This window comes from Bombus bifarius, unplaced genomic scaffold (genome assembly GCF_011952205.1).
Source record: "Bombus bifarius isolate JDL3187 unplaced genomic scaffold, Bbif_JDL3187 scf7180000007979, whole genome shotgun sequence".
NCBI classification, from domain to species: domain Eukaryota; kingdom Metazoa; phylum Arthropoda; class Insecta; order Hymenoptera; family Apidae; genus Bombus; species Bombus bifarius.
The window spans coordinates 1,327,702-1,349,767 of NW_022884364.1; the positions used below are offsets into that span (position 1 = coordinate 1,327,702).

Below are 22,066 nucleotides of genomic sequence, written 5' to 3' on the forward strand. Positions count from 1 at the left end.
ATATAATAATATAAAATATAAAATATAAATAATATTGCAGGTATAAAGATGAAGATAAAAAATTATAAATATTTGAAAATATAAATTATATATATTTAAGCGTGTATGTATATATTAGAATCGGAGGTAGTTCATACAACGTACTCAAATATTATTCCTATTATTCCAAAATAAATATTTCAGAAATTGTATTATGATTTAGAGTTTCACTAATATTATGCATTAGCTTTGTCTTGTTCATTTACTAAAGTGTAATATAAGCCTTTCTTTTTAATTAATTCTGTATGTGTACCCATCTGAAAATAAGATGTAAAAATAAATATATTAATTTAATTTAATGTCATGTCTGGAATTTTGTATTGGAATGCGTACTTCCGTGATTACTCCTCGCTGCAATACAACAATAATGTCAGCATTTTTAATCGTGCTTAATCTGTGAGCGATTACTACGACTGTTCTTCCTTGAGTAACATTGTCTAGCGCTTTCTGTACAATTCGTTCACTTTCATAATCTAACGCACTAAAGGTTATTGTATAAAATTAAAACAATCAGTTCAAATATATAGAGTTATTACAATAACTGTTGTTTATGATTCTTACCTTGTAGCTTCGTCTAAAATTAAAATGGAAGGTCTTTTTAATAAAGCCCTTGCGATTGCAATACGTTGCTTTTGTCCACCGGAAAGTTGCGCTCCCCTTTCTCCTACTTGCGTATCGTACTTACTCGGAAAATTCATAATAAATTCATGAGCATTTGCTTCTTTAGCAGCTTCAATGACCTAAGAATACTTTATAATAATTTTTCTGTAGAAGTATAACTTTAATAAACCTCTAATTTTAACAGTATTTACATCTTCATCTGTAGCATTCGGCTTTCCGTATCGTATATTTTCCATAATACTAGTGGCAAATAAAATAGGTTCTTGATTTATATACCCTAAAATGTTACCTCGGAGGTAACTAGCATTGAGCGATCTTAAGTCTTTACCATCAATTGTAATTGAGCCATTATTAACGTCATAAAATCTGAAATATTTTATATTATTTTATATTATTTGGTAGACTAATTGATGATCAAAAAAATTTTTGAATCTAAGATAATCAAAGTACCTTTCTAACAAAGCAGCTATCGTTGATTTTCCATTACCGCTAGAACCAACGATAGCTACTGTTTTCCCAGCAGGAATGTCTAAGTTAAAATTCTTTAAAATAATGTGATCTTGACGAGTGGGATAGCTAAATTCTACGTCTTTAAACGTGATATTTCCTGCCAGGGATTGGTCTGTAATAACTTCTCCATTAATCATCTGATGTGATGGTGGCATTTCTAGATACTATAATAAGGGATTGGATTACAATAAAATAAAGAATACTTTTCATTGTATTGATATAAAACAAAATTGTATATATACCTCAAAAACTCTAGCACCAGCACTAACACCTCTAACATACGATCCAAATAACAATGATAATTGAGATAAAGATTTTTGTATAGTTTGTGTGGCCATTAAAAACGCCATTAAATCTCCTGGAGATAACTGCCCAGTAGACATTAAATGTCCACCAAAATATAAAGTACAAAGTAAGATACCATTGAGAAATAGATTTGTCCCCCCTTGGAACAAAGCAATTCCCAAACCTAATTTTTCATATAATGTAGCTCCTAATGTAGTTTCTTTGCAGAACATTTCTATCTCTTTTTCTTCGGCTGAAAATGCTTTCACCTATAAAAATAATATGCTATAAATTATTTAAAACAATTTATCATTATCATACATGATATTACCGTTCTAATATTTTGTATGGCTTCCTCACAAACATCTGAAGATTTAGCAAGTTGATTCTGTGCCTCTATAGATAATTTTCTTAAACCTCTTCCAAGCAATGTACCAATAAGAATTATGGTAGGCAAAGATAACACTGTAGCTGCAGTCAATTGTGGTGAAATCCCTATCACAGAAACTATACACCCAATAATTTGCGTGGTGCTTCTCAAGCCTTGTGATATACATATTTTAAAGGTACTTTTAAAGTCTTGAATATCACTGGTTAATCGACTTACTATTTCACCACTACGATTCTTATCAAAGAACGTGATGTCTTGCATTATAATTGATTTAAATACATCTTGCTTTAAATTCATAGCTATTCTTTCTCCCACGTGTGAAAGCATATAAATATATACAAAGGTAAAAAGTGCCTAAAAGTAAGGGATTTCCTATAATTTTTCAATTTAAATTATTTTATAAATAGTATAAAAAATATACTTTTTTCCAGATAAACATTTACATACTTGTGCAACATACATACGTGCTAATGCAAATGCAGGTTCTGTCAATTGTAATAGCACAGTTTTCAAGCTATCTTCTCCTTTGGTTTGACAGATCTTTGTTAATATATTTATAACATTTCCAACGTGTTGTGGTATCCAAATATTTAATACAGCAACAACCATTGCACTCTAAAAGTTAAAGTTAACAATTACATAAGTATACAGAAATATAAAATCCATATATGCATACGTATTGTACACAAATACTTACTGACAAAGCTATCAATAATTGCCAAAAATATGGATACAAATATTCTAAAAACTTTCTCCATTTCAAAGTCAATTCTTTATTATCTTTTGTAATATTTTCCGAAATTTTAAGCGTTTTGCCTTCAACAGCAGAAGTATGACACTTTATCATGCATGTTAATACAATACTACCTAAAGCACCTGAACCAAATTTTAAAACTGTTGAGAAATTTTTTAATTCACTATTGTCATTTTTTACAGGCTCTTTGATACTACTATTAAATTTTCGTTTTGCTAGATTAAAAGGTTTGTCCTTTTGTTTCGATAGAAATAATAACAAGGAACTCCTGTAACAAAAATATTTATAATGATTGAATACAAATTTAAGATTAGTACAATTTATTATATGAAAAATTTATTACAAAACATGAATGATACCTTGAACATTTTGAATAATTAATATGTTTAAATAACACAGTCCTCAGTATAGACATTTTCGTAAAATATTATTTTATTCGTTATTTAATTCCATAAAATATACTAGCATTCGAGTTATTTTTTATGATATACTTGTCATGTCTCAATTTGTATGAAGCAGTAAAAGAATACTCTTCATTTATTTTTTATTTTTAGGAACATGATGACTAGTCAAATACCAGCTATTACCTAATGAATTAACAAACATTCATTCATACCAAATTCATAATACCAAAGATAATTAATACTGTGCCAAGGGGAGCGCCATATTGAAAGCGCTTGCAACAATTTTGTTTCCCAAATTTGTCACTAGATAGCGCTTACTGTACTGTTAATTTTGATAGCCTCTCTACAACTTGTTCGTGATGGAACGCATGGTAAAAATCGAGTGAAAATAGTGGATAAAATCTGATAGAATATAGAATGATGCTAAAGCAACAGTGATGTATTAAATCAAAAGTTAGAATTGTATGTCGTGTTTCAAATTCGTTTGCAGTAGAATTCTTTTGATGAAAATTCTTTTAATGAAGAAAGAATTTAAAGTAAGTTGTTATCTAAATCTTATATTCAATATAATGACAAACATATACCATGATACTGGTGTGTTATCAATATTAGTGATAAATTACGAAAAATAAATGAAATATGGAAGATGAACATAATAAGATGTGTTTAATGTAGACTATAGGAGGAATTTAATTTTGTAAAAAGATGGCTACCGTGATTTACGCGCCAAGTCTTTCAGTTAGTTTGTCGCAACCTATAAATTAATTTATAGTGTTCAATCTATATACAACTTAAAAACACGAAGGAAATATATTTTTTGAAATATTGAAAATACTTTAGCGAAATGCTGTTTTATATTTTATTTGTATTTTGCCAAATACTTCTTTTTGTTTTGAAATCGTAATTCAAAATGGCGCTTATATTTGATTTTTTTACAGATGAATTGCACCTAGATAAATAAAAAAGGATATATTTCGATTAAGGTTTAATAACAATATTGCAATTAAGTTAGAGGTAAATTAATTTATAGCAATAATTCTTCAACGATAACATTTATATTTACGCATTCTAAGCAAATCAAATAGATATTGGTGGATATTAATTTATCCATCCACTGAAACAATAATTCTTCAATATAATACTGTAGTCTACCGAGAGCTAACGATTTGAATATTTATTGAGGCAACAGCAGAATATTACATTGTAATTTCCAATAACAATTTCATGGTAATACTATTTATATAGTATATTTACAGTATACTGAATAACATGCACATACATATATAAATCCAAAAAATGAACTCGTTATTTGCAATAAAAAAGGTGGTCATCACTAGCAAAAAATGTTAATGCTTTGCAAAATTAAATTTTTAATTAAAAGAAGAACAAATAGAATTATCAATATTTAATAACTTTAATAGGAATAATAGAAGAACTGGCCGTTTTAGACTAGAATTTTTCAAAAATTCAAATTACCAAAACAAGTCAACAGTAACTGCAACCACATCTGGTCCGAACAAGAAATAAATGTCCTGATTATGAAAAAGTAATTGCAAGGAGGCCTTAAAGCACTGTTACTTGACAAGTTTAATGGCAATATTAAGGTAGAAGCTAATTGATAGACCTAATTCAAACCCATAGTTACGAATAGGATATTCGTCATTCATTAAAAAAGGGAAGTTGCTGATCACAAAAGAAGGAAAATTGCATGGAGATTTTAAAGTATCGATATTTAACAAGTTTAAGAGGAATGGTAGAACAGCAACCGGTCTGTACAGTACACGAAGATCTCGTGTCATTGCCAGACTCGCTGAACACTCGAGCAAGTACTTAATACTACCCTCTGCGGTGTATTCAAGGCGGGAGCGAGCATTTCAGAGCGAATGTAATAGCCGCACAGGCAATTAAACGTGGCAAATACATAAATACACGTTATTAACTTTGCGTACAAAGAGGCTGCCGGGACGATTAGGCCTTTCGAGGCTCAACTGTTCACCCTAAATCTCGGCCTTCTTCTCTGGTTCGCCTGCTCCTCATCCAACGCTCGCAACGAGTCGCAATTTCAGAGCTTTTTCATGGGGCCGATGCATTACCATACTGATCAAAGCTGCTGCTTTCTGCATAACGCACGGGGAACAACGGCTCCCCGTTGTTATCCGTTAGAAAAACCGTGTGTCTTCGGTGAGATAAGTCGAAGAGTGGCTCGTTACGTTCGTGGATGTGCGGCCCAAGTACGCTTTTGATTTTCGTAGGCGTAGAGTTCTTCTACTCTCGGTTCTTCAACGTTTTAAACGGCCGTATTATTTTCTGCTGGTGCTTCTGCCGTTTTTTAGTATCGTCTAAGGGCGAAATAGTTTATCTTCTCTTTGATAAAAGAGCGAGGAGAAACATATACTTTAATCTCTATTATTGAAATTTTATATAGCTGTGAATACATAAGTTTATGGAAAATTTCTAGAGAATAGTACGGAATTAATATGGATGAAATAAGATTTTTGGAAAGTGCATGTATGTATAAGTATATTAAAGTATATATTAAAGTAAGCATATTAAAGTATTCTAAATTACATAATCATGAGTCCGAGCACCCCGTTAAATGTAATATCAGAAGAAATACAAAGGTTTCACCAAACGTAGGAAATGACAGGGATATTTTACTATTTATTAAATATTTGAATCTCTTGATAAACAATGAACTAAAGTAGGGTTACTCCGCTTGACCTTAATTTCTATGTATAACATCGATTATAATTAAATTTAATTATAATTTTATACAACATCCATTATATTGCAGGAACAGTGAAAAATTGATCTTGTATGATGAGAGTCTTGTTTGCTAAGGGAAAAATTAAATCAATTCATGGATATGTAATTTGCAAGCTGCGATTCATAAAAAAGAGAGCACAATCGAGCGAAACGCGTCGAACAAACAAATATTCCGAAGCTCCGCTCATAAAAGCCTCGATTCCACCGGGGTTGCTATTCCATCTTTAACGAATCGAAACTTGTGAGAGGCGAGCAGAGCATGGGCGGTCGGTGGCGCGTTAAAACACTTTCTTCGACAAAAGCCATCGAGGCTCGAGGTCAGCCTCTTAACCCAGATTCCGAGTCGGAAGGCGAGAAGACAGAAGCTCTCGGTTACACACGATCAACGCGCTCAATTCAAGAGAGTCCCTTAACCTCTTCGTCTTCGGAAACATCCGCCTGCAACTCTTCGTTCCAATGCGACCACCCCAAAAAGAGAAGACGAGGTAGAAACAAAAGAAAGAAACATAAAGCAAGAAGAAAAGGAAGACAAAAAACGTAAAAAGAAAGGGAAAAATTTCAGTATAAGCGTAATAACTACGGCGCGCGATACAGCGACGGTAAAAGAATGGTCCAAATGAAGCCTCCTAAATTTCAACACCCTCTTCGCCAGAGCGACCAGAGCTCCACAACGCCATTCTCCGGCTCTCTTCCTCCGCCTTCGACTTCCCTTTGTCCGCTCTCTCGTTTTTTCCCCCGCTCCCTTTAGCCCTCGCCCCGTTTTCTCGATACTCTCCCGGTATATCCAGCCTGTTCCTTTTCTTCCTCGGTCCTTTCGGCGGTCTCTGTCGGCGAGCCGATGCCCTCGCAATCAGCCGGCAAAGTGGAGTCGCGCGCGCGACGACGGCGTCGGCGGTGGCAGCGGTGGTAGCAAGCGGTAGCGGCGGCTGTGTGGCGGTGGCGTATCCGTGAAACACGCGGTGCAAGTGCCGGGGTGGCGATGACGCAAAGTCAGCGTGGGCCAATGGACTGGCTGCTGTACGGGAGGTGTTCGGTGGGCCACGATTGGGCGTGGCTCGAGCAGAGGGTGCGTCAGGGGTGCCACCGCCGACGTGGCTGCGTGGGGGAATGCCAAAGTGTGCCCCGGGGTGTAATATCATACCGCTAGGTGGATAAATAGACGCACGAAACTAGTAGGGACGAGTGGGGAACGAGTAACGAACGGAACAGCAGCGAGGATGAGACGAGGAAGGAGAGGAGGGACGACTGGTGAAACTGGGGTGGGTCGCGGGGTTGGAGAAGAGTGAGAGAGTGAGAGAGAGAGGGGGGGGATCTGGCTAAAAGAGTAACCAGAGGATGACGGACACGCGAGAGAGGCAGCGCGTGGAGGAATAGAGGAGAGTGGTAGAAAGGGCGAGAAAGGGAGAGGAGGAAATGAGGAAAGGGTCGTGCACCGAGCGAGGGTTACTCAAGGGGGTTAGACGGAAAGACGGAGAGGCGAGACAAAGCGTGTTGGAACAGGACGAGGGATCGGTTGCCAGAGGTAGAGTAGGGGAAATTGGGTGGCTACGCGATCCGAGCGAGACTAGACTAGAACAAATAGTGGTTGTAGCCATCCTCAGCTTCTGAGGTATTTTCCACTCGTGCGAGTTGCACGCATTCGAACGCCGGCCCAGGCTTGCTCACGGCGAACCGTGGAACCGTTTGTATGCACAGGCCGTGTCGTGGCTTTCGTCGGAGGATCGACGGTGGTGGCGGCTGCCGGTGATGCTTAGTGGTGGTGGCGTTGCCGCTGGAAAATGCCCAACTCGTCCCCGTGTTTCACGGCGATACACCATCCGTACACGACCGGCATGTCGAAAAATTGTTGCGGATAAACTGTTTGGTATTGTAAAGCATTCGTTACCGGAAGGAACTAGCGAGTCTTGTTAAATCACCAGAGAAATATAATAAGATTGTTTACGTTTAAGCGGCGAGGATGGAGAAATGATATTCTTGGTTTTCATGGAGTATCGTTTTCGGCCTTTTAGCTCGTATTTTTATGATTATCGAAGTTCGGTAGTACAAATGGCAGTAGAAATGCAAAAATATGGATGCAGATAAATTATTTTTGCGTTATTCGATCAAACATCTTAATTCCTCAAAGCTCTCACTTCTTTCATGGTATTCGATCTCTTTTATTATCCAATTAATTCAATTTAAACCTGCCGTTCTCCTCGGATTTGTATGGCCCAAAATGGACCTTATATTTCAATAGATATTCTTAAAATATAGAGAGTATTTAAAATATTTTGTTTTAGTATCTGACATAATTTTACTGTTTTCCTTGTATTCCACGCTTTTTAAAAAGCTTTATAAAATATTCCTATAAAAAGAAGAAGATATCCGAAGAGATATAATGCAAACGTGAAGGAGAATAGGAATAAAATTATTGAATGTGCACGAATGTTATATTCCCAAAGAACGAAAACTAAAAAGAAAGGCTATAAACTCGATATCAAGAAGGAAACAAAAACGATGTGGAATGGTCATCGATCGTGAAACCTACAACCAATCTGGAGTCATCGTCGTCGAAGGCTTGCTTACCATCCTGTCCGTATCGTCTCGCATGCGATTTTGTAGAATGCTGAGCACAGTGTGTAGCGAAACAGGATGTTGTCAGCTGAAATTAAATTTTCCCCGTAGAGCCGGCGGGTCGCTCGGCAACCCGATATTGTGGGCGTTAAGCTACGTACACAAGCGACGACAGACGCAGACAATGTCGCCGTAGAATGGTTCGTCGGTGTTCACTTTGCCCGGTTTCGCAAATCGCCTTATTCTGCGACAGGAAAGATGATAATTTGGTTGTTGCGCGTTCTTCGCGCGCTGCTGTTAAATATCCCGCCATTTTGCTCCAGAACGCGTTAGAAATATTGTTTTCCAGCTACCTGGTTCTATATTGTCCCTAGCCATGTGAATAATTGCGATGGACCTGTTTACAGGGTGTCTGGATTTTATTCGATGAAACGAGGGTGTGATGATGATGGAAATCGAGATATGGTGGTTGTAGAAGGTGGAATATTTTTCGATCGGTAAGTCCAGGCAACGAACATATATTTATTTATATTTTCCTGTGTATATATCTATGATTATGTATCTTCTTTTTATACATCACGCTTTGTGATTATTTCTGATACACATATAACTGATTATAATTATTTAACGTAACTAATCGATGGACTATTTCTTAAGTAATTTAAATGAAATACACGTACAATTTTTAAGCAATAATATGATCAAAGGGAGTGCCCATGATTTCAATAAGGAAACCTAAATTAGTCTTTACGGTATAAGTGGAACAAAAGTATAAAAGACGTACCGCTCCAATACTGTATTTATAATATATATGTTTTAAGGATGCTTTGATAGTTCCAGGTAAAATTCTATAATGTTGAACTGTTTAATGACGATAGTGGTGTCTATAGAATATTAAGAAATACGACTTCAAGTATATTAATATTAGAAATTATAACAGTTATTAAGGGGAGAAAAAGTGAATACCAAAAATTTCCACCGAAAGTATCCTTATATTTTTAACAGCGAAATAACCACAGGGGAAAAGAGAATCGAAAATCGAAGATTCACCATAAATACAACGGATTTAAATTTGAACGTTCAAACACAAGACGCTCGAATACTATCTTCTCTCTCGTTCCATCCAAACTTCCCTTAAAATAATACGATATTATGGCAGATACATTGACGAACTTCCCTCAAGTTGGCGAAACAATCGCGTAATTGTAAAAACAAGTGCAGCAACTGTACAATAAGGGTACTTCGCTTCACCGGGAGGATGATCCCCGTTCAAGGTGAATCGTTTCTTCCCCCCACGCGAGCAATATAATACGATGTAATTAAGTTTAATATCGGAGAAGCTTAAATACGCAATTAACGTAATGTAACGAGAAAGTTTGGTGGGCGTGTGTACACGCGACCAGCCGGGGCTGTATCGTAATTTCAAGCGAGTCAACGTTGTCTTCTTCATCTCCCAGTGTTTTTCGCATCCTTTGCTTGGTGCTCCTTTGTCCCTTCTTTCAACAGTTCTTCCATCCCTCACCCCCTATCCCCCGTTCCAAGCCCTGGTCCGTGATACAATCAACTTCAAGGGTGTAGAAGAAACGAGGTAGCCATTTATCCGCTACCCCAAGAGCAACCAAGCAAGGGAAAGTCCAAGAAAACTGAGTGTTCCGCCATTGTCGTGACTTTTTATAGGAACAAGTTCCCGGGAACAGAACGGGATTTCGGTCTCTCCGGAATCGGATCAATATTTCTTTCCGAAGATTGTTTGGTCTAATTTGATTTTATTTAATCTGGCATGAATTTTGATTTACGATTGTTTTTCATAAGCGGAGATAAAAGGGATGTAGTGTCGTCGATTTTGAGGAAATTTACTTCCCTCGAAGATTAAGCTTTATGAAAATTATTGTTTTCTTTTTTAATACATCGGCGAAGGTAACTTTGGTTTTGTTATGAAATGCTCGAATTCTGTTTGAATTTTTTAAAACCAGTACGAAATAATTTCCAGTAATATGCGATAGATATCTTCTTTAGTTCTATGGTTATAATAATATCTTATGACAAAAGAATGTTTACCTATCAAACCTTCTTAATCTTTTGTTCGTGTTCATTTATCGTCCAGAATCTTTACGGTCGTTGAGTGATCATTCCAGGGGTTTTACATATTTGTTAATAGTTTATTTAACTGTTTACCTTTTGTCGTATTGCTTTTGTCATAAATATATCGATCTGTGAAATTCAAAGTCATAGATTTTAACCAATTTACTCAACTATAGTTCATAGCTAAATGTATTAATTAACTCTACAAAATTTACAATTAATCTATCAAATAAACCAGAAATATAAAGTGAAATTATTATAATTTTTCTCTGTTAAATTTGCATACATTTGTTATAAAGGACTAGAAAAATCAATACTTCAAAAATCTACTTAGAAAACTCTCTTCAAATTATTTTTAACCCTTAATTCTTAATATCGTATTTACACAATGATGTATATTACGAATTATTATCTAATTACAAATTGTAAGCAAAAAGCGTGTTTAGTCCCAGCCAAATTAGCTTAAAGTTTTCGAATATTATGTCTTCTTTACAGAAACATCAGGAAACATATTTTTCTACTGTAAATTGGTGAAACAAATTTTTCTTAAGATCTGAAAAGATCCGATCCTCGATGGATTGAAATTACAAAGTTCCAAATTCTCCTCAATAACCGCGTATTATTACAATCGTGCCACCACCCACGGCACGCGAATATTATCGTTCTCCCACCTTGTGAACGCGACGACGGAACCGGATAATATTTTCTCGAAACGATTATTGCTTTCGCGCCCGGTCATCCCCAAATATTTAGCAAACAGAGTAGGCGCGCCACGTACACGGCACATATTATATTTTTCTCTCCATTCGACGCATTATTTCAAGTTTGGTAGGCGCGTCATCATCGTTTGCGATGGCTTAACGGCTGACTTATGGCTTCTGGTCGGGAAGGTCACCGTCGAACGTACGATTTTCGCGGTTCTATCCAGCGTACGACAGCCTTAACGACCCTCCTTCGATTCGATAAACACGCAGGGTCACGGCTATAAATTATGAGCGATATTAGTACGCGAAACCATTGGGTGGCACAGACGATTTATATCGCACGATTCCCTGTATCGACCCGGATTTAGTTAATACCACGACGATTTAGCGGCTCTCCACGCAATTAGAATTCTGATTCTTGCCACCAGGAAGATAATATTTGGGATATAGGTTTATCGTGGGGTGGCCGGCTGAATGAATGTAAATAAAATTTTGGCAAATTCTATTCTTCCGTGTATTGTGATAGCTAATTTTGGAACTCTGGTTTAATGTGCGCATTGCGAAATATTCGGCTAGAATGACACTTTTTAGGAGTCTTTGAATACGCTCAAGCCCAAAATGTGGGCCATTTTTCATGGAAACAAAGCGTAACAAATTTCGGCTTGTCTGTTGATGCGTGACGTCCTCGTGGATTTTGACGATACCTTTTTTTTTTTTAAATTTCGTACTTTTAATCCACTGTATGGCTTACTCTGTTGTATGCATTTGAATCGTGAGTATCGAATTAAGTTTGGGTTATTTTTTATTTTTAAGATGCTGCGAGGCGATCGATCGGAAGGCTGTGATCATACAGAGAGCATTTGGCATTGGCAGAGATTGACATTTGGAGCATTGGTATTGGCTTCTTGTTCTTGCGTTTACCGCCCTGTTTGGTCACGATCTTACATGGATTTCTATAGGTAAGATCTGTATCGGCTAACTGTTCATAAGGCCGAGTTTTGGAAACGGTCCATTACCGTGAAAAATGATCTTCGGCTTTAACGACCTGAAATACCCCGGAAAAGTCACATTCGTATCAAAAATTGTACAGTCCGGATACGATGCTTTATCTGATTTTGGCCTTTTATTGATTTGGACTTCTGCGTTTTTTTTTTTTTTTGTCTTTGTTTAGTTAACGGTTTATATTATTCCTTTGGGAAAAGAGGATATTTATTAACATACACTTGTGTATAGTGCGATTTTGATGAAAATCTTAGCTATCTGTTATCTCCTAATATTATTATCTTCGGTAAAAACTAAAATATTTACTATGAATAATACGAATAACAAATTAAAATTCGGTAACAATTTTTAATACTTTAGGAAAAGAATGAACTAACGAATCATAGATAAATACCAATTAGTCAAACAAGGAGATTCAAAATTAAGTAATAGGGGTAGGTATTCGTAAAAACGAGGGGAGACAAGCTCGTGCCCTGGAATATATTATGAAAAGTAATAAAGTGACTCTATATCCGGCTGGGTGACAGGTCCCTTTATGAACGAATGATAATCTGTTGCGGTAAATGCATCTGTTCTGTCGCAAGCAGGTGTTGCATTTTCGATTCGAATAAAGAAGACAGATTAAGGGTGCGAACGTTTTTGTTGGGTCACGTGCTCTAGTCAAAATAAATCTGTTCTTGTAATCGGATTTATGGGTTAGGTCTGAAAATCGATCAACTTCTCTCATACGGCTATTAACTTAAAAATATAGTATCACTACTTTGGCCCTTCTGGTTAGGTTCACCATTTCGATCTACGATACTCAATACGAGAAAACCATTAGCTTTTGAACTGATCTTTTCGTCCTCCGAATTAGTTGTTAGTCTCAAACTTTTTATAGATATAATCAGGATCTTCTTATAAAAATAATCAGGAGGCTTGAAGCGATTGCTTAGAAATTTAATATTGAACAGGAACTGTGTAACATTTAAATAATTAGATAATTTTGGAATTTCGATGCATATTCAAACGTTCGCATGATTCAGACATTTAGACATTTAAATATTCGAATATCTGAACATTCGAACATCCAAAAAATTATATATTTGAAAATTTAGTATGTACTTGAATACTTAATATTAATTAGTAGTATTAATAATATTAATTAATAGTAATTTAATTTCTTTGAATACCTATACTTGCGAGTGCCTATTCGACCGTTTTTCCTATTGTTTTTTTTCCTTTATTATCACCTTCTCTATTTATGAATAGCATTTTTGATTGACGTTTTATTAATAATTCGATTTTTATTCTAATCTCGATTTTACGTAATTTAGATATTTCACTGCTACAAATCTATAAATCGTCTACTCTCTATGATACTGTTAGCTATAATAGAAACGATTAAATCTACAAAAGTCCAAAGATTATTCGAGAGAAATAAATTGTCCAAGCACGTATCAATTACGTTATATAACAAAATAAAATAAATAAATTTCAGAGATCCATCACAACTCTAATAATATTAAAGAGAAATTCATTATTGTTCATATGTTCAGCATTCAACGAAAATACCAAATTACACGATACTCGAGCTAATCCTACAATTTGGCTCGATTCCCCGAAATTATTCCATAAATGCGGCGGGGTCCAAATTGTTTCGAGCGACGCAGAAGATGCTTAAATCTTCTTTTGTTTACTAAATTTCTCGTACACCGGCTCGAAGCTAAAAGCAGCGCCGGTATTACCGGGCATTTTTCACGCTAATTAACCGATTTCTATTTCGTATGCTTGCGCGTATAATTGGGAAAGGGAATTAAAAAAAGAAAAAGAGAAAAAAGAAAAAGAGAGACACACATTTCCTCTTTTATTCCTGGCCAAAGTACATTGTGCTCCCGAAGCGTGCATGGTAAAAATATGTGGCGTGTACCTGTACGAAATTTCCTATTTTTTAGTCGAGATCGTTGTCGTCCTTTATTTCTTCTGTTCCTTTGTAAATTTTCGTGGAAAACAACGCCACGCGAATGGCTTGATTATGCGAACTAATTCATAGGCAGATTGTGCGAGAAATAGATTTCTTTTTAATTATGTTTAAAGGTTATTATTAATTAATTAAAGTTGCATGTTTAACAATTTTGTACATACATAATTTGTAGATAATATCATATTAATATCGAATCGTTTAATCGAGGAATGTTTTTAATATTTGAGCCCCCCAAAAATCAAATTTATCAACTGCATTTTTGCATAATGGGATCTATAAATACATAATTAGTATTCATTTAAAAAGAACAGCGGATTTACTTTGAGGAATTTATTTATCACAAGCAGATAGTATAAATAATTGTAGATTGCAAACTAAATTTTAAAAAATAATACGTGTAATTATTATTTTTCTCTGTAGTTTATGGAGTTGATCAATATGGCTCCATTTTTTACTACAAGTTTAATTTATATTATTATTTTTCATATGCTTAATTTCTTTCGTTATATTTACGTTATATTACGTTTACGTTTTCTAGAATTTTCTTAAATATAATTTATGTACCATATATAGTAATTTTTACGAATTATTGTTAATAATCTCGCACTTGTTGTAACACGTATGATCAATTAAAAAAAAGGGGAGAAATAATGGAGGTGATAATCGTGGTAGTTAAAAGATAAGATAGGAATGTACGTGGCGTAGCACGTAAAAAGTGAAAGAAAATGACTTTGAAGTCTTTAAAGCTCTTTCACCATTAAAACAATTATTGCTGCGATATTATAATATTTCTAGATATCGTACGTTTTTCCTAAATCAAATTTTTTTTTCCTGAATCATTTTTTCGCCACTCTAAAACTGATGGAGATACATTACATCTTATAATCTTGTAATTTTATTGCATTTTTCGGAATGTATAGATCAACGGATTAAGAATAAAAATACTAAATTATATAACGCTTCAAAAATGAAAATCAATAAGTAAAAGTATCCTAAAAAGGATCATCCAAAGATGCTAACATAGATAATATCAATAATACTAAAAAAAAAAAAAATCTATCTTTCACAATTCAACAATTAGCAGCAGATTACTACTATTTCTAAACAATTCTCCGTCACCATAATTTACTCCGCTATATCCACAAATCGCCACGATATATACGATCAAGAATGTCCCTTTAATACCATCTAATATCGCAACAATATCCAGATCAAATCCTCCATTTACCAATTCCATCACACTATTTCACATACCATTACCCTCCGTCATTTCAAAGCTTCTACGGCCACACAGCCAGCCAGCCAGCCATTCCACCGTCAAAAGCTAGTCTATCGAATATCAATAATTATAGCATGTTGCAGCAACGCGTAATTCAATTAATTCAAACGGACGCCAGTTGATAAGAACGAACAAAGAGATAGGATATAATACGATACAGCGAGGCAAAGACACGTTATCAGTAATTTGCTCAGCGAAAAGAAGATAGAGAGACACTGGTCCCTTTAATCGTAGGTTATTCAGGTGAACGGAACTTTATAAAAATGTTATGAGGAGTTTAATTAGACGACGTTTAATTACTCCGTCTACCATCGACAAAGACGTCGGGGAGGGGGCAGCAGGTTTGGGACGCAAAAGGGGATGGAGAAAGAGAAAGACAGAATGATAGACGCGGGAGGAGGGGATAGGTGGGAGGAGGGAGGGGGGGGGACTAATTGCGAAGTTTTCCACTTCGATTTTCCGAGAGGCTGCATGCTGCCGCGCCATTTCTCGCTGTTGTTCGAATTAAACGCGATGCAGTTTTAAACTGAAAAGAGTGCCCCAAGCACATCAAGTATTTTCTAGCGAATTAAATGCGACAAGCGAGGAGCGAAAAGAAGCCAAACGGATCGATAAATGCATCGTTGCATGCTTCTCTTCTCGTTCGTCTTTTTCTCCATTTTCTCTTCGCCAGCTTCCGTTTAATAGAGGAAAAGAGAGAGACACTGAACGAGAGTATCGCGCAACTTGTTTCCATGTTCACCGAAACGCGTTCTCGCCGTTTCCGATTACTTGGCTGCGAAAATATAGAGTAGCCTTGTGCCGTATATGATTCTTCGAACGAGGCCTGTGTACCTTCCGGTTCTTCCCAACGTTAGCCCCTTTTTCATTCTCGAGGAATTTCGAGGGTTGTTCGAGAATCAACGTGTTTCCAGTCATTTTTCGAGAGAGCGATAGGTGGACGCGGAGAAAGGGTTGTTGTTGGACGATACGAGCCGGTGTCGTTGGAGGGAAATTTGACGGGAATTCCTCGGTTTTGCTGATATTGGCGTTGTTGGTGTAGATTTTGGGATTTCAGAGGCGAATTTGTAGTCTGAGGGAAATTTGATGAGAATTCCGGGTTAATGGAATTTTCTTTTAGCGGAAATTTGGGTTTTTGGAATATTTGCTTATTTGCTGTTATATGGGCATGGGTAGATCCTGAAATTCCAAGCATGGATTTGTCGCTTAAAGGGGATTTGATGAGAATTTTTCACTAATGGATTTTGTTTTTTGGCGCAAATTTAATCATCTGAAACTTTTGGGTGCGATTAACACGGTATCATAGTATCTTCACTGTCCATCTTCAAATGTGTAGTTCTCATTCTTATTCTATTGACTGTAGACCTTCGTAGATATTCATTTTACTAGTGGATTTGTCGATTTCTTAACGTTAACGAGATTAAAAAATGTTATTGGTATTTTTATTTATACCTTTCGTTAAAATTATCTTACGTTAAGACTCTGAATAAAAATAACAAAATATTCAATATTTCGTATGACGTATCTTGCAAGAGTATAAAAAAATTTCGCGTGTAATTTCTCAAGATTTAATAAACAATAGTGGCATAAACGAATTATAAACTATCGTAGTCAGCGTGAAAAGATCTTTCGAATAACGCACCAATATATGATTCTCCCCATTTCAATAAATAGTTCCACAGTAACTCGAACACATACCTAACCGATGTAATAAATATTTTCTGAAATATCTTAATATTTTTCATGTTTATTTCTAAAGAAAGAGATATTCTATAGAAGTGGATCTACAAAGATTTATGTGGAACGTGAAACATCTGTATCCGACGGATGGAAACCTATGCAATACCGAGTACAGTCGTTACACCATTTATTATTAATTCGTGTTAAGTTTATCGAGAACAAGCTTCACCTATAATAATTATTAGCAAACTGAAGACGTTTGTGCATTTATCGTAAATTTAAAGGTGCAGAAATATATACGGGAAAATATACCTAAAATAAACTATCCACTTATAGTAATATTCACTAGGTAAAATAAAATCTGTACTCGACTTCCATTTCTTTAATTATGTTCATAACACCATATAATTGTACCATCATATTATACCATCGGGTAGATAAAACTCTTTATAAAATTTCCGTCTCTTCGCTTACCTGCGTAGAAGTGTAAAATAGCCCAAACATCGTCAGTTTACTTATTAATCATCGACAGACTTTTTATACGTTTATGACAAATTTATCTTCTCGTCGAAATTTTGGTAGACGAGAAGAGATTACTATCTCTACATAGTTCTATTTCTTTTCCTCTCATCGTAAAAAAACGAATATGTACGAGAATCCGCAGTCTAATCAGCAAATACAAAGCAACTCGCTAAAACAAAGCAACGCACTAAAAATCAACGCAACGTATTTCATGCGAACCTAACAACCTTGTCGCACGAGAATCATCTGCTCCAACAATACTTAACCGAATCTTCGTCAATCTGAATCGATGCTCGCCAAATCTCCACCGACGAAACGAATCGGTGGTCGGTAAATCTTCACGAAAATCAATCGGTGGGCAGGAAATATTCGTGAAACGAGTTGTGACGGTGGACGATCGCGGTGAATTTTCACGAAAGCAACACACGCGGCCAGATATTGGGCGTAGCAACGCGGCAGAAGTAGGAACGCGTCGGCAAAGGCCGAAGGACGCCCCTAATGCGGGGGTTGCCGAGTACGACGAGGGGTGCTCGGTCGAGTGTACGTCGACGCAGCCCTAATTGTTTTACTCCCAACCATCCTCCCTCTCTCTCTTCTCTTCTCTCTCAATCTATTTCATCCGTATCCCCGCAGCTACTCTCATTTCATTGTGACGCCACCCGCAGCGCCTATCATGCGCCACTAATGCTCTAACAGGTTAACGTCTCGCATGATTATTCTATTGCTTCTCACCCTCGAACGCGCTAATTCGTCCGGATCTGACCGAGTAATATTTTGCAAGGGCTGCTCTGCTTCGATTCTGTTGGTTACCGGTGTCTCTTTTCCCTTCTTTCTTTTTTTTTTTTTTTTTTTTTTTATGAGGTTGAAAGAGGAAGATTAGGGGCTTTGTGACGGTTTTATGTTGTGGAAGAATTGGTGTGGAAGATCAATCTTTTGGGACAGTCATGTCGTTAAACTTTCTACTCTCGATGTTTCGTACACGTATACAATATTGTACTTTAAATGCGTATTTTTCGACGATTATGAGTTAAACGATAAGTGACATTCTGAGAGGTAGTTGAAAATTTTAGCAAGTAATAAAATGATACGTATATTTTGTGAGGATGAAATTGGTCTTAGGCATCAGTACGTTATTATGTCTCTTTTATGGCTATATTTGAGTGAATATGTTTCTGTTATCAATAACGGATAAGAGAGAATTATAAATTCATAAGGAGAAAGAAACATAGAAAGAACAGAATCCTAAAACAACACGATCAAATTATGCTTTGGCACGAAAACTATATTAAATCAAACAATATCGTCCGTATAGTTGGAGAACAACGCGTACAAAAAATCGACAATTTCGAATTATTTGTAACGATTAATTATGAAAGTGACTTATTAAATTTCAAGGTAGAAAAGACTGGCCCATTAACGACCTACTACTTCGAGCCAATTTTCACAAAAATATACCTTCCCTCGTTATGCGACTCTTCTAACGTTCCAGCGATGCGCGTATTTTAGTCACTTCAAACACGAAGTGCCGATATTTGTCGAGCGTCAACCAGCACCAGCAGATGAAATATAATAACTTCCACGCGGAGAAAGACACCGGCCATCGGTGTCGATGAAGGATTATTAATCATACTAAATATTTGACACGTGATTGAGTCGCAAATTTGTCAACGTTGGCACACTGCAAACGGTTGTCCGCGTTTGCGGCGGCGGCGGCGGCTCGCGAAAAGCGTAATTCGCCGCGGTCGCGTGTTAAGCTTATATGCAGACTTTATCAATCGTGCAATAATAATTGTAATGTTTTACACACCCGTCCGTATTACGCTGCGGTCGGGACGTTCAATGGGCCGTGGGCGCGTTTCGAAAATCGAGAACGCCGCCGTGTCACTCCGATAACCAGCCCTTTCTCGTCCATTTTCAACTGGAAAATTATCCCCGTGGAAATTTCAAAGTGGAAGAATTTTCGTGGAAAAACGGCACAGCCACGCCTGTCGGATCCCAATCATCATCGATTAACTGCGATAGAAAATTTTGTAATACGTTTTCATGGTGGAGGTGTTGCGCGGAGGGTAGTTTGTAAAATATTCCAACGAAACGAGATATACGACGGCGTACGACGATTCGATTAAATTAGAGTCTGTACAACTTTTGTAATTTGCATCGGCGAGTACGTGTGTCTGCACACGTTGGTCCATGCAAAAATTTCTTCCGCTCTTTTGCGTGTCTTGTTGCACGGTTTGTTATTCGGTTGCGTGCAACACTTGGGGATGGTAGGTTTTTATCGTGTTGAGCGGTTGGTGGGAAACGGTTTGTAGAAATTTTCAATTTATTATTAGTAAATGAAATTTAATATAAGGAAGAAATTATTGGAGTAAGAGTAGTTGGGATAAAAATAGGAAGTGAAAATAGGGAATGGATATTTAATTATATAGAAGAGGATTTAATTTGGTTAGAAGTGTACGCTGCGTTTGATATGATAGGAAACCATTTGAGTTCGTTGGAATGTCCAGTGTATTATTAATAAATTCAGTTGCAAGATGAAAATACGGGATTGAAGTTTGTTTAAATAAAAGAACATTTAACTTATTTATACGACATGATTTTTTGATACAACAAATAAAATCCCGTTGCTATTAGCCAAAGATCGATTTAACTAAAGAAAGAAATTTAAAACGTATTTTGTGTTCACTGGCAGTTAGTTTGGAACGAAGAAATAAATTGCGATATTAAAAGGTCTGAAACTGTTACTTTCTCGATTAAACTAGTGAAACTATTTTCATACTGATAAAATATAGGAAAGTAGAATCGAAAAATGGTAGATCATTATATGTTTATCCGTTTTTACACGATTAATAGCTGCACAAAATAATTTTTGCCATTTTTATGGCGTCGTATACATATACAGCCCTATTATTTCGCTTCGAAACAAGAATGAAACTGCAATATCTCTTGAAAAAAGCGTTTTTATTGGCGGAACTATAATTCTGAAACCCATCGAGCCTGACCACGGTATTTTAAATATTCGTCCATTTTAGTAACATTCCCATAATGGAAAAATGAACAGGCCGAGTCACATTGAAAAGCACTTTAAAAAAATCAATTATACGTACAAATATAATATTGATTTTATGATTGAAGCAATACGGTGCTTCGAATTGATACAGTCGGATCGTGTTTTCAAGTTTTTTGAAAAAAAAAAAATCAGAGACTTTTATTAATTATTGAATATTCATTGCGTAAATGGTAGAACGTTGGATTTCCCTGTTGGGTCTGGAATATATTAAATTTTATTATATGCTGATTATACGTATCAACGTAATATCGGTTTTGCAATTAGAATGACAGCGTCAGGGAATGACATAAGTGGGCCACATTTTCAGTTTCGTAGAAAGATTTATACTGTTAATTAGTATATTAAGCTTGCTTCTATTGTAATTGGAAGATACAAAAACTTACGAAATTATTAAAATTACTTCGAAGCGAAGCATTCTTCTCTACATGAAGTGTTTCTATAATTATTTCTACAATTAAAGTATTAAAATAAATATTTAACTAACATGAAAATTAGTACAAGATTTATAGACTCGATTATTCCAAATTTTTATCCAACAATATATTATAAATATATTATATATTACAATATATTAATAAATGGCTAGATAGAAATCATTAAAATTAATGAATCACTAGAATGCATATAAAATGCAAAGATACATAAAATATCGAAATTGGAATACTCACTATAATATCTGGCGTAGGTTAAATAAATTTCTGCTAGGGTTCCATTTCCTTCATAGTGTTTCTAAAAATATTAATTTGCCTACATATTTGTACAGTGTATAAATCACAAAACGGGGAGGAATTTTATAGACAAACAAACACCATTTGTATTTACAAATCGCTAATTTTACCTATCCTCATTATCCACACTCATCCTGCTATCCATGTTATCGGACATGATGTTAAAACTAAACCACCGCGAGAAGGAGGGCACGTAAATCGCGTCGATTTACTTGCCGCCACAAGCAGGCAGAACGAGGTAAACGTCGTCGTCGACTTCTTCAGCTTCCGCTGGCGTTAATGTACCTATTAAAATTCCACGGACCCGCGGACTATAAGATAGTCTTCGTGGACAGAGAAATGAAAAGAAGAAGAAGGACGAGGAGAGTGAACTGTCTGAAGGGTGGACGAGAAAGATGGAATTAAAAGAGGTAGCCGCGGGCTGTTCAAGTTGCTCAAATTATTACGGAAGGCCGAAGTTTGAATCGTCCTGGGGACAGAGGACTGGCTTCTCCCCGCGGGCCATGCCCACGAACCGTCAAATTTAAATCTCGCTAAGCTCGGCCATTAGTACGAAGTGCAAACAGCAAACAGTGCATTAAACGGTGCACGCGTACAACCGCCCGGCCCATTCATGGGGTCCCGTGTCCTTAAACGTAAAGCCAAGTGTCTATTCCCACGGGGATTGTCGCGAGTTACGCTCCAACCTTTTATTTAGACTCGTCTGTGCCTCT

The 22,066-nt window shown here is 36.2% G+C and overlaps 1 protein-coding gene across 1 annotated transcript; it reads right to left on the reverse strand.

Moving 5' to 3' along the window:
* Window positions 1-75: 75 nt before the first annotated feature.
* LOC117204663 (mitochondrial potassium channel ATP-binding subunit) lies at window positions 76-3,264 on the reverse strand. Its single transcript, XM_033442276.1, has 10 exons — window positions 2,960-3,264; window positions 2,544-2,868; window positions 2,294-2,461; window positions 1,787-2,200; window positions 1,413-1,724; window positions 1,111-1,334; window positions 852-1,026; window positions 601-779; window positions 373-520; window positions 76-296 (listed from the first exon to the last, which is right to left on the reverse strand). Exons 1-10 carry the CDS (start codon window positions 3,013-3,015, stop codon window positions 216-218), a joined length of 2,082 nt encoding a protein of 693 aa, XP_033298167.1. The 5' UTR covers window positions 3,016-3,264; the 3' UTR covers window positions 76-215.
* Between the last annotated feature and the right edge of the window lie 18,802 nt (window positions 3,265-22,066).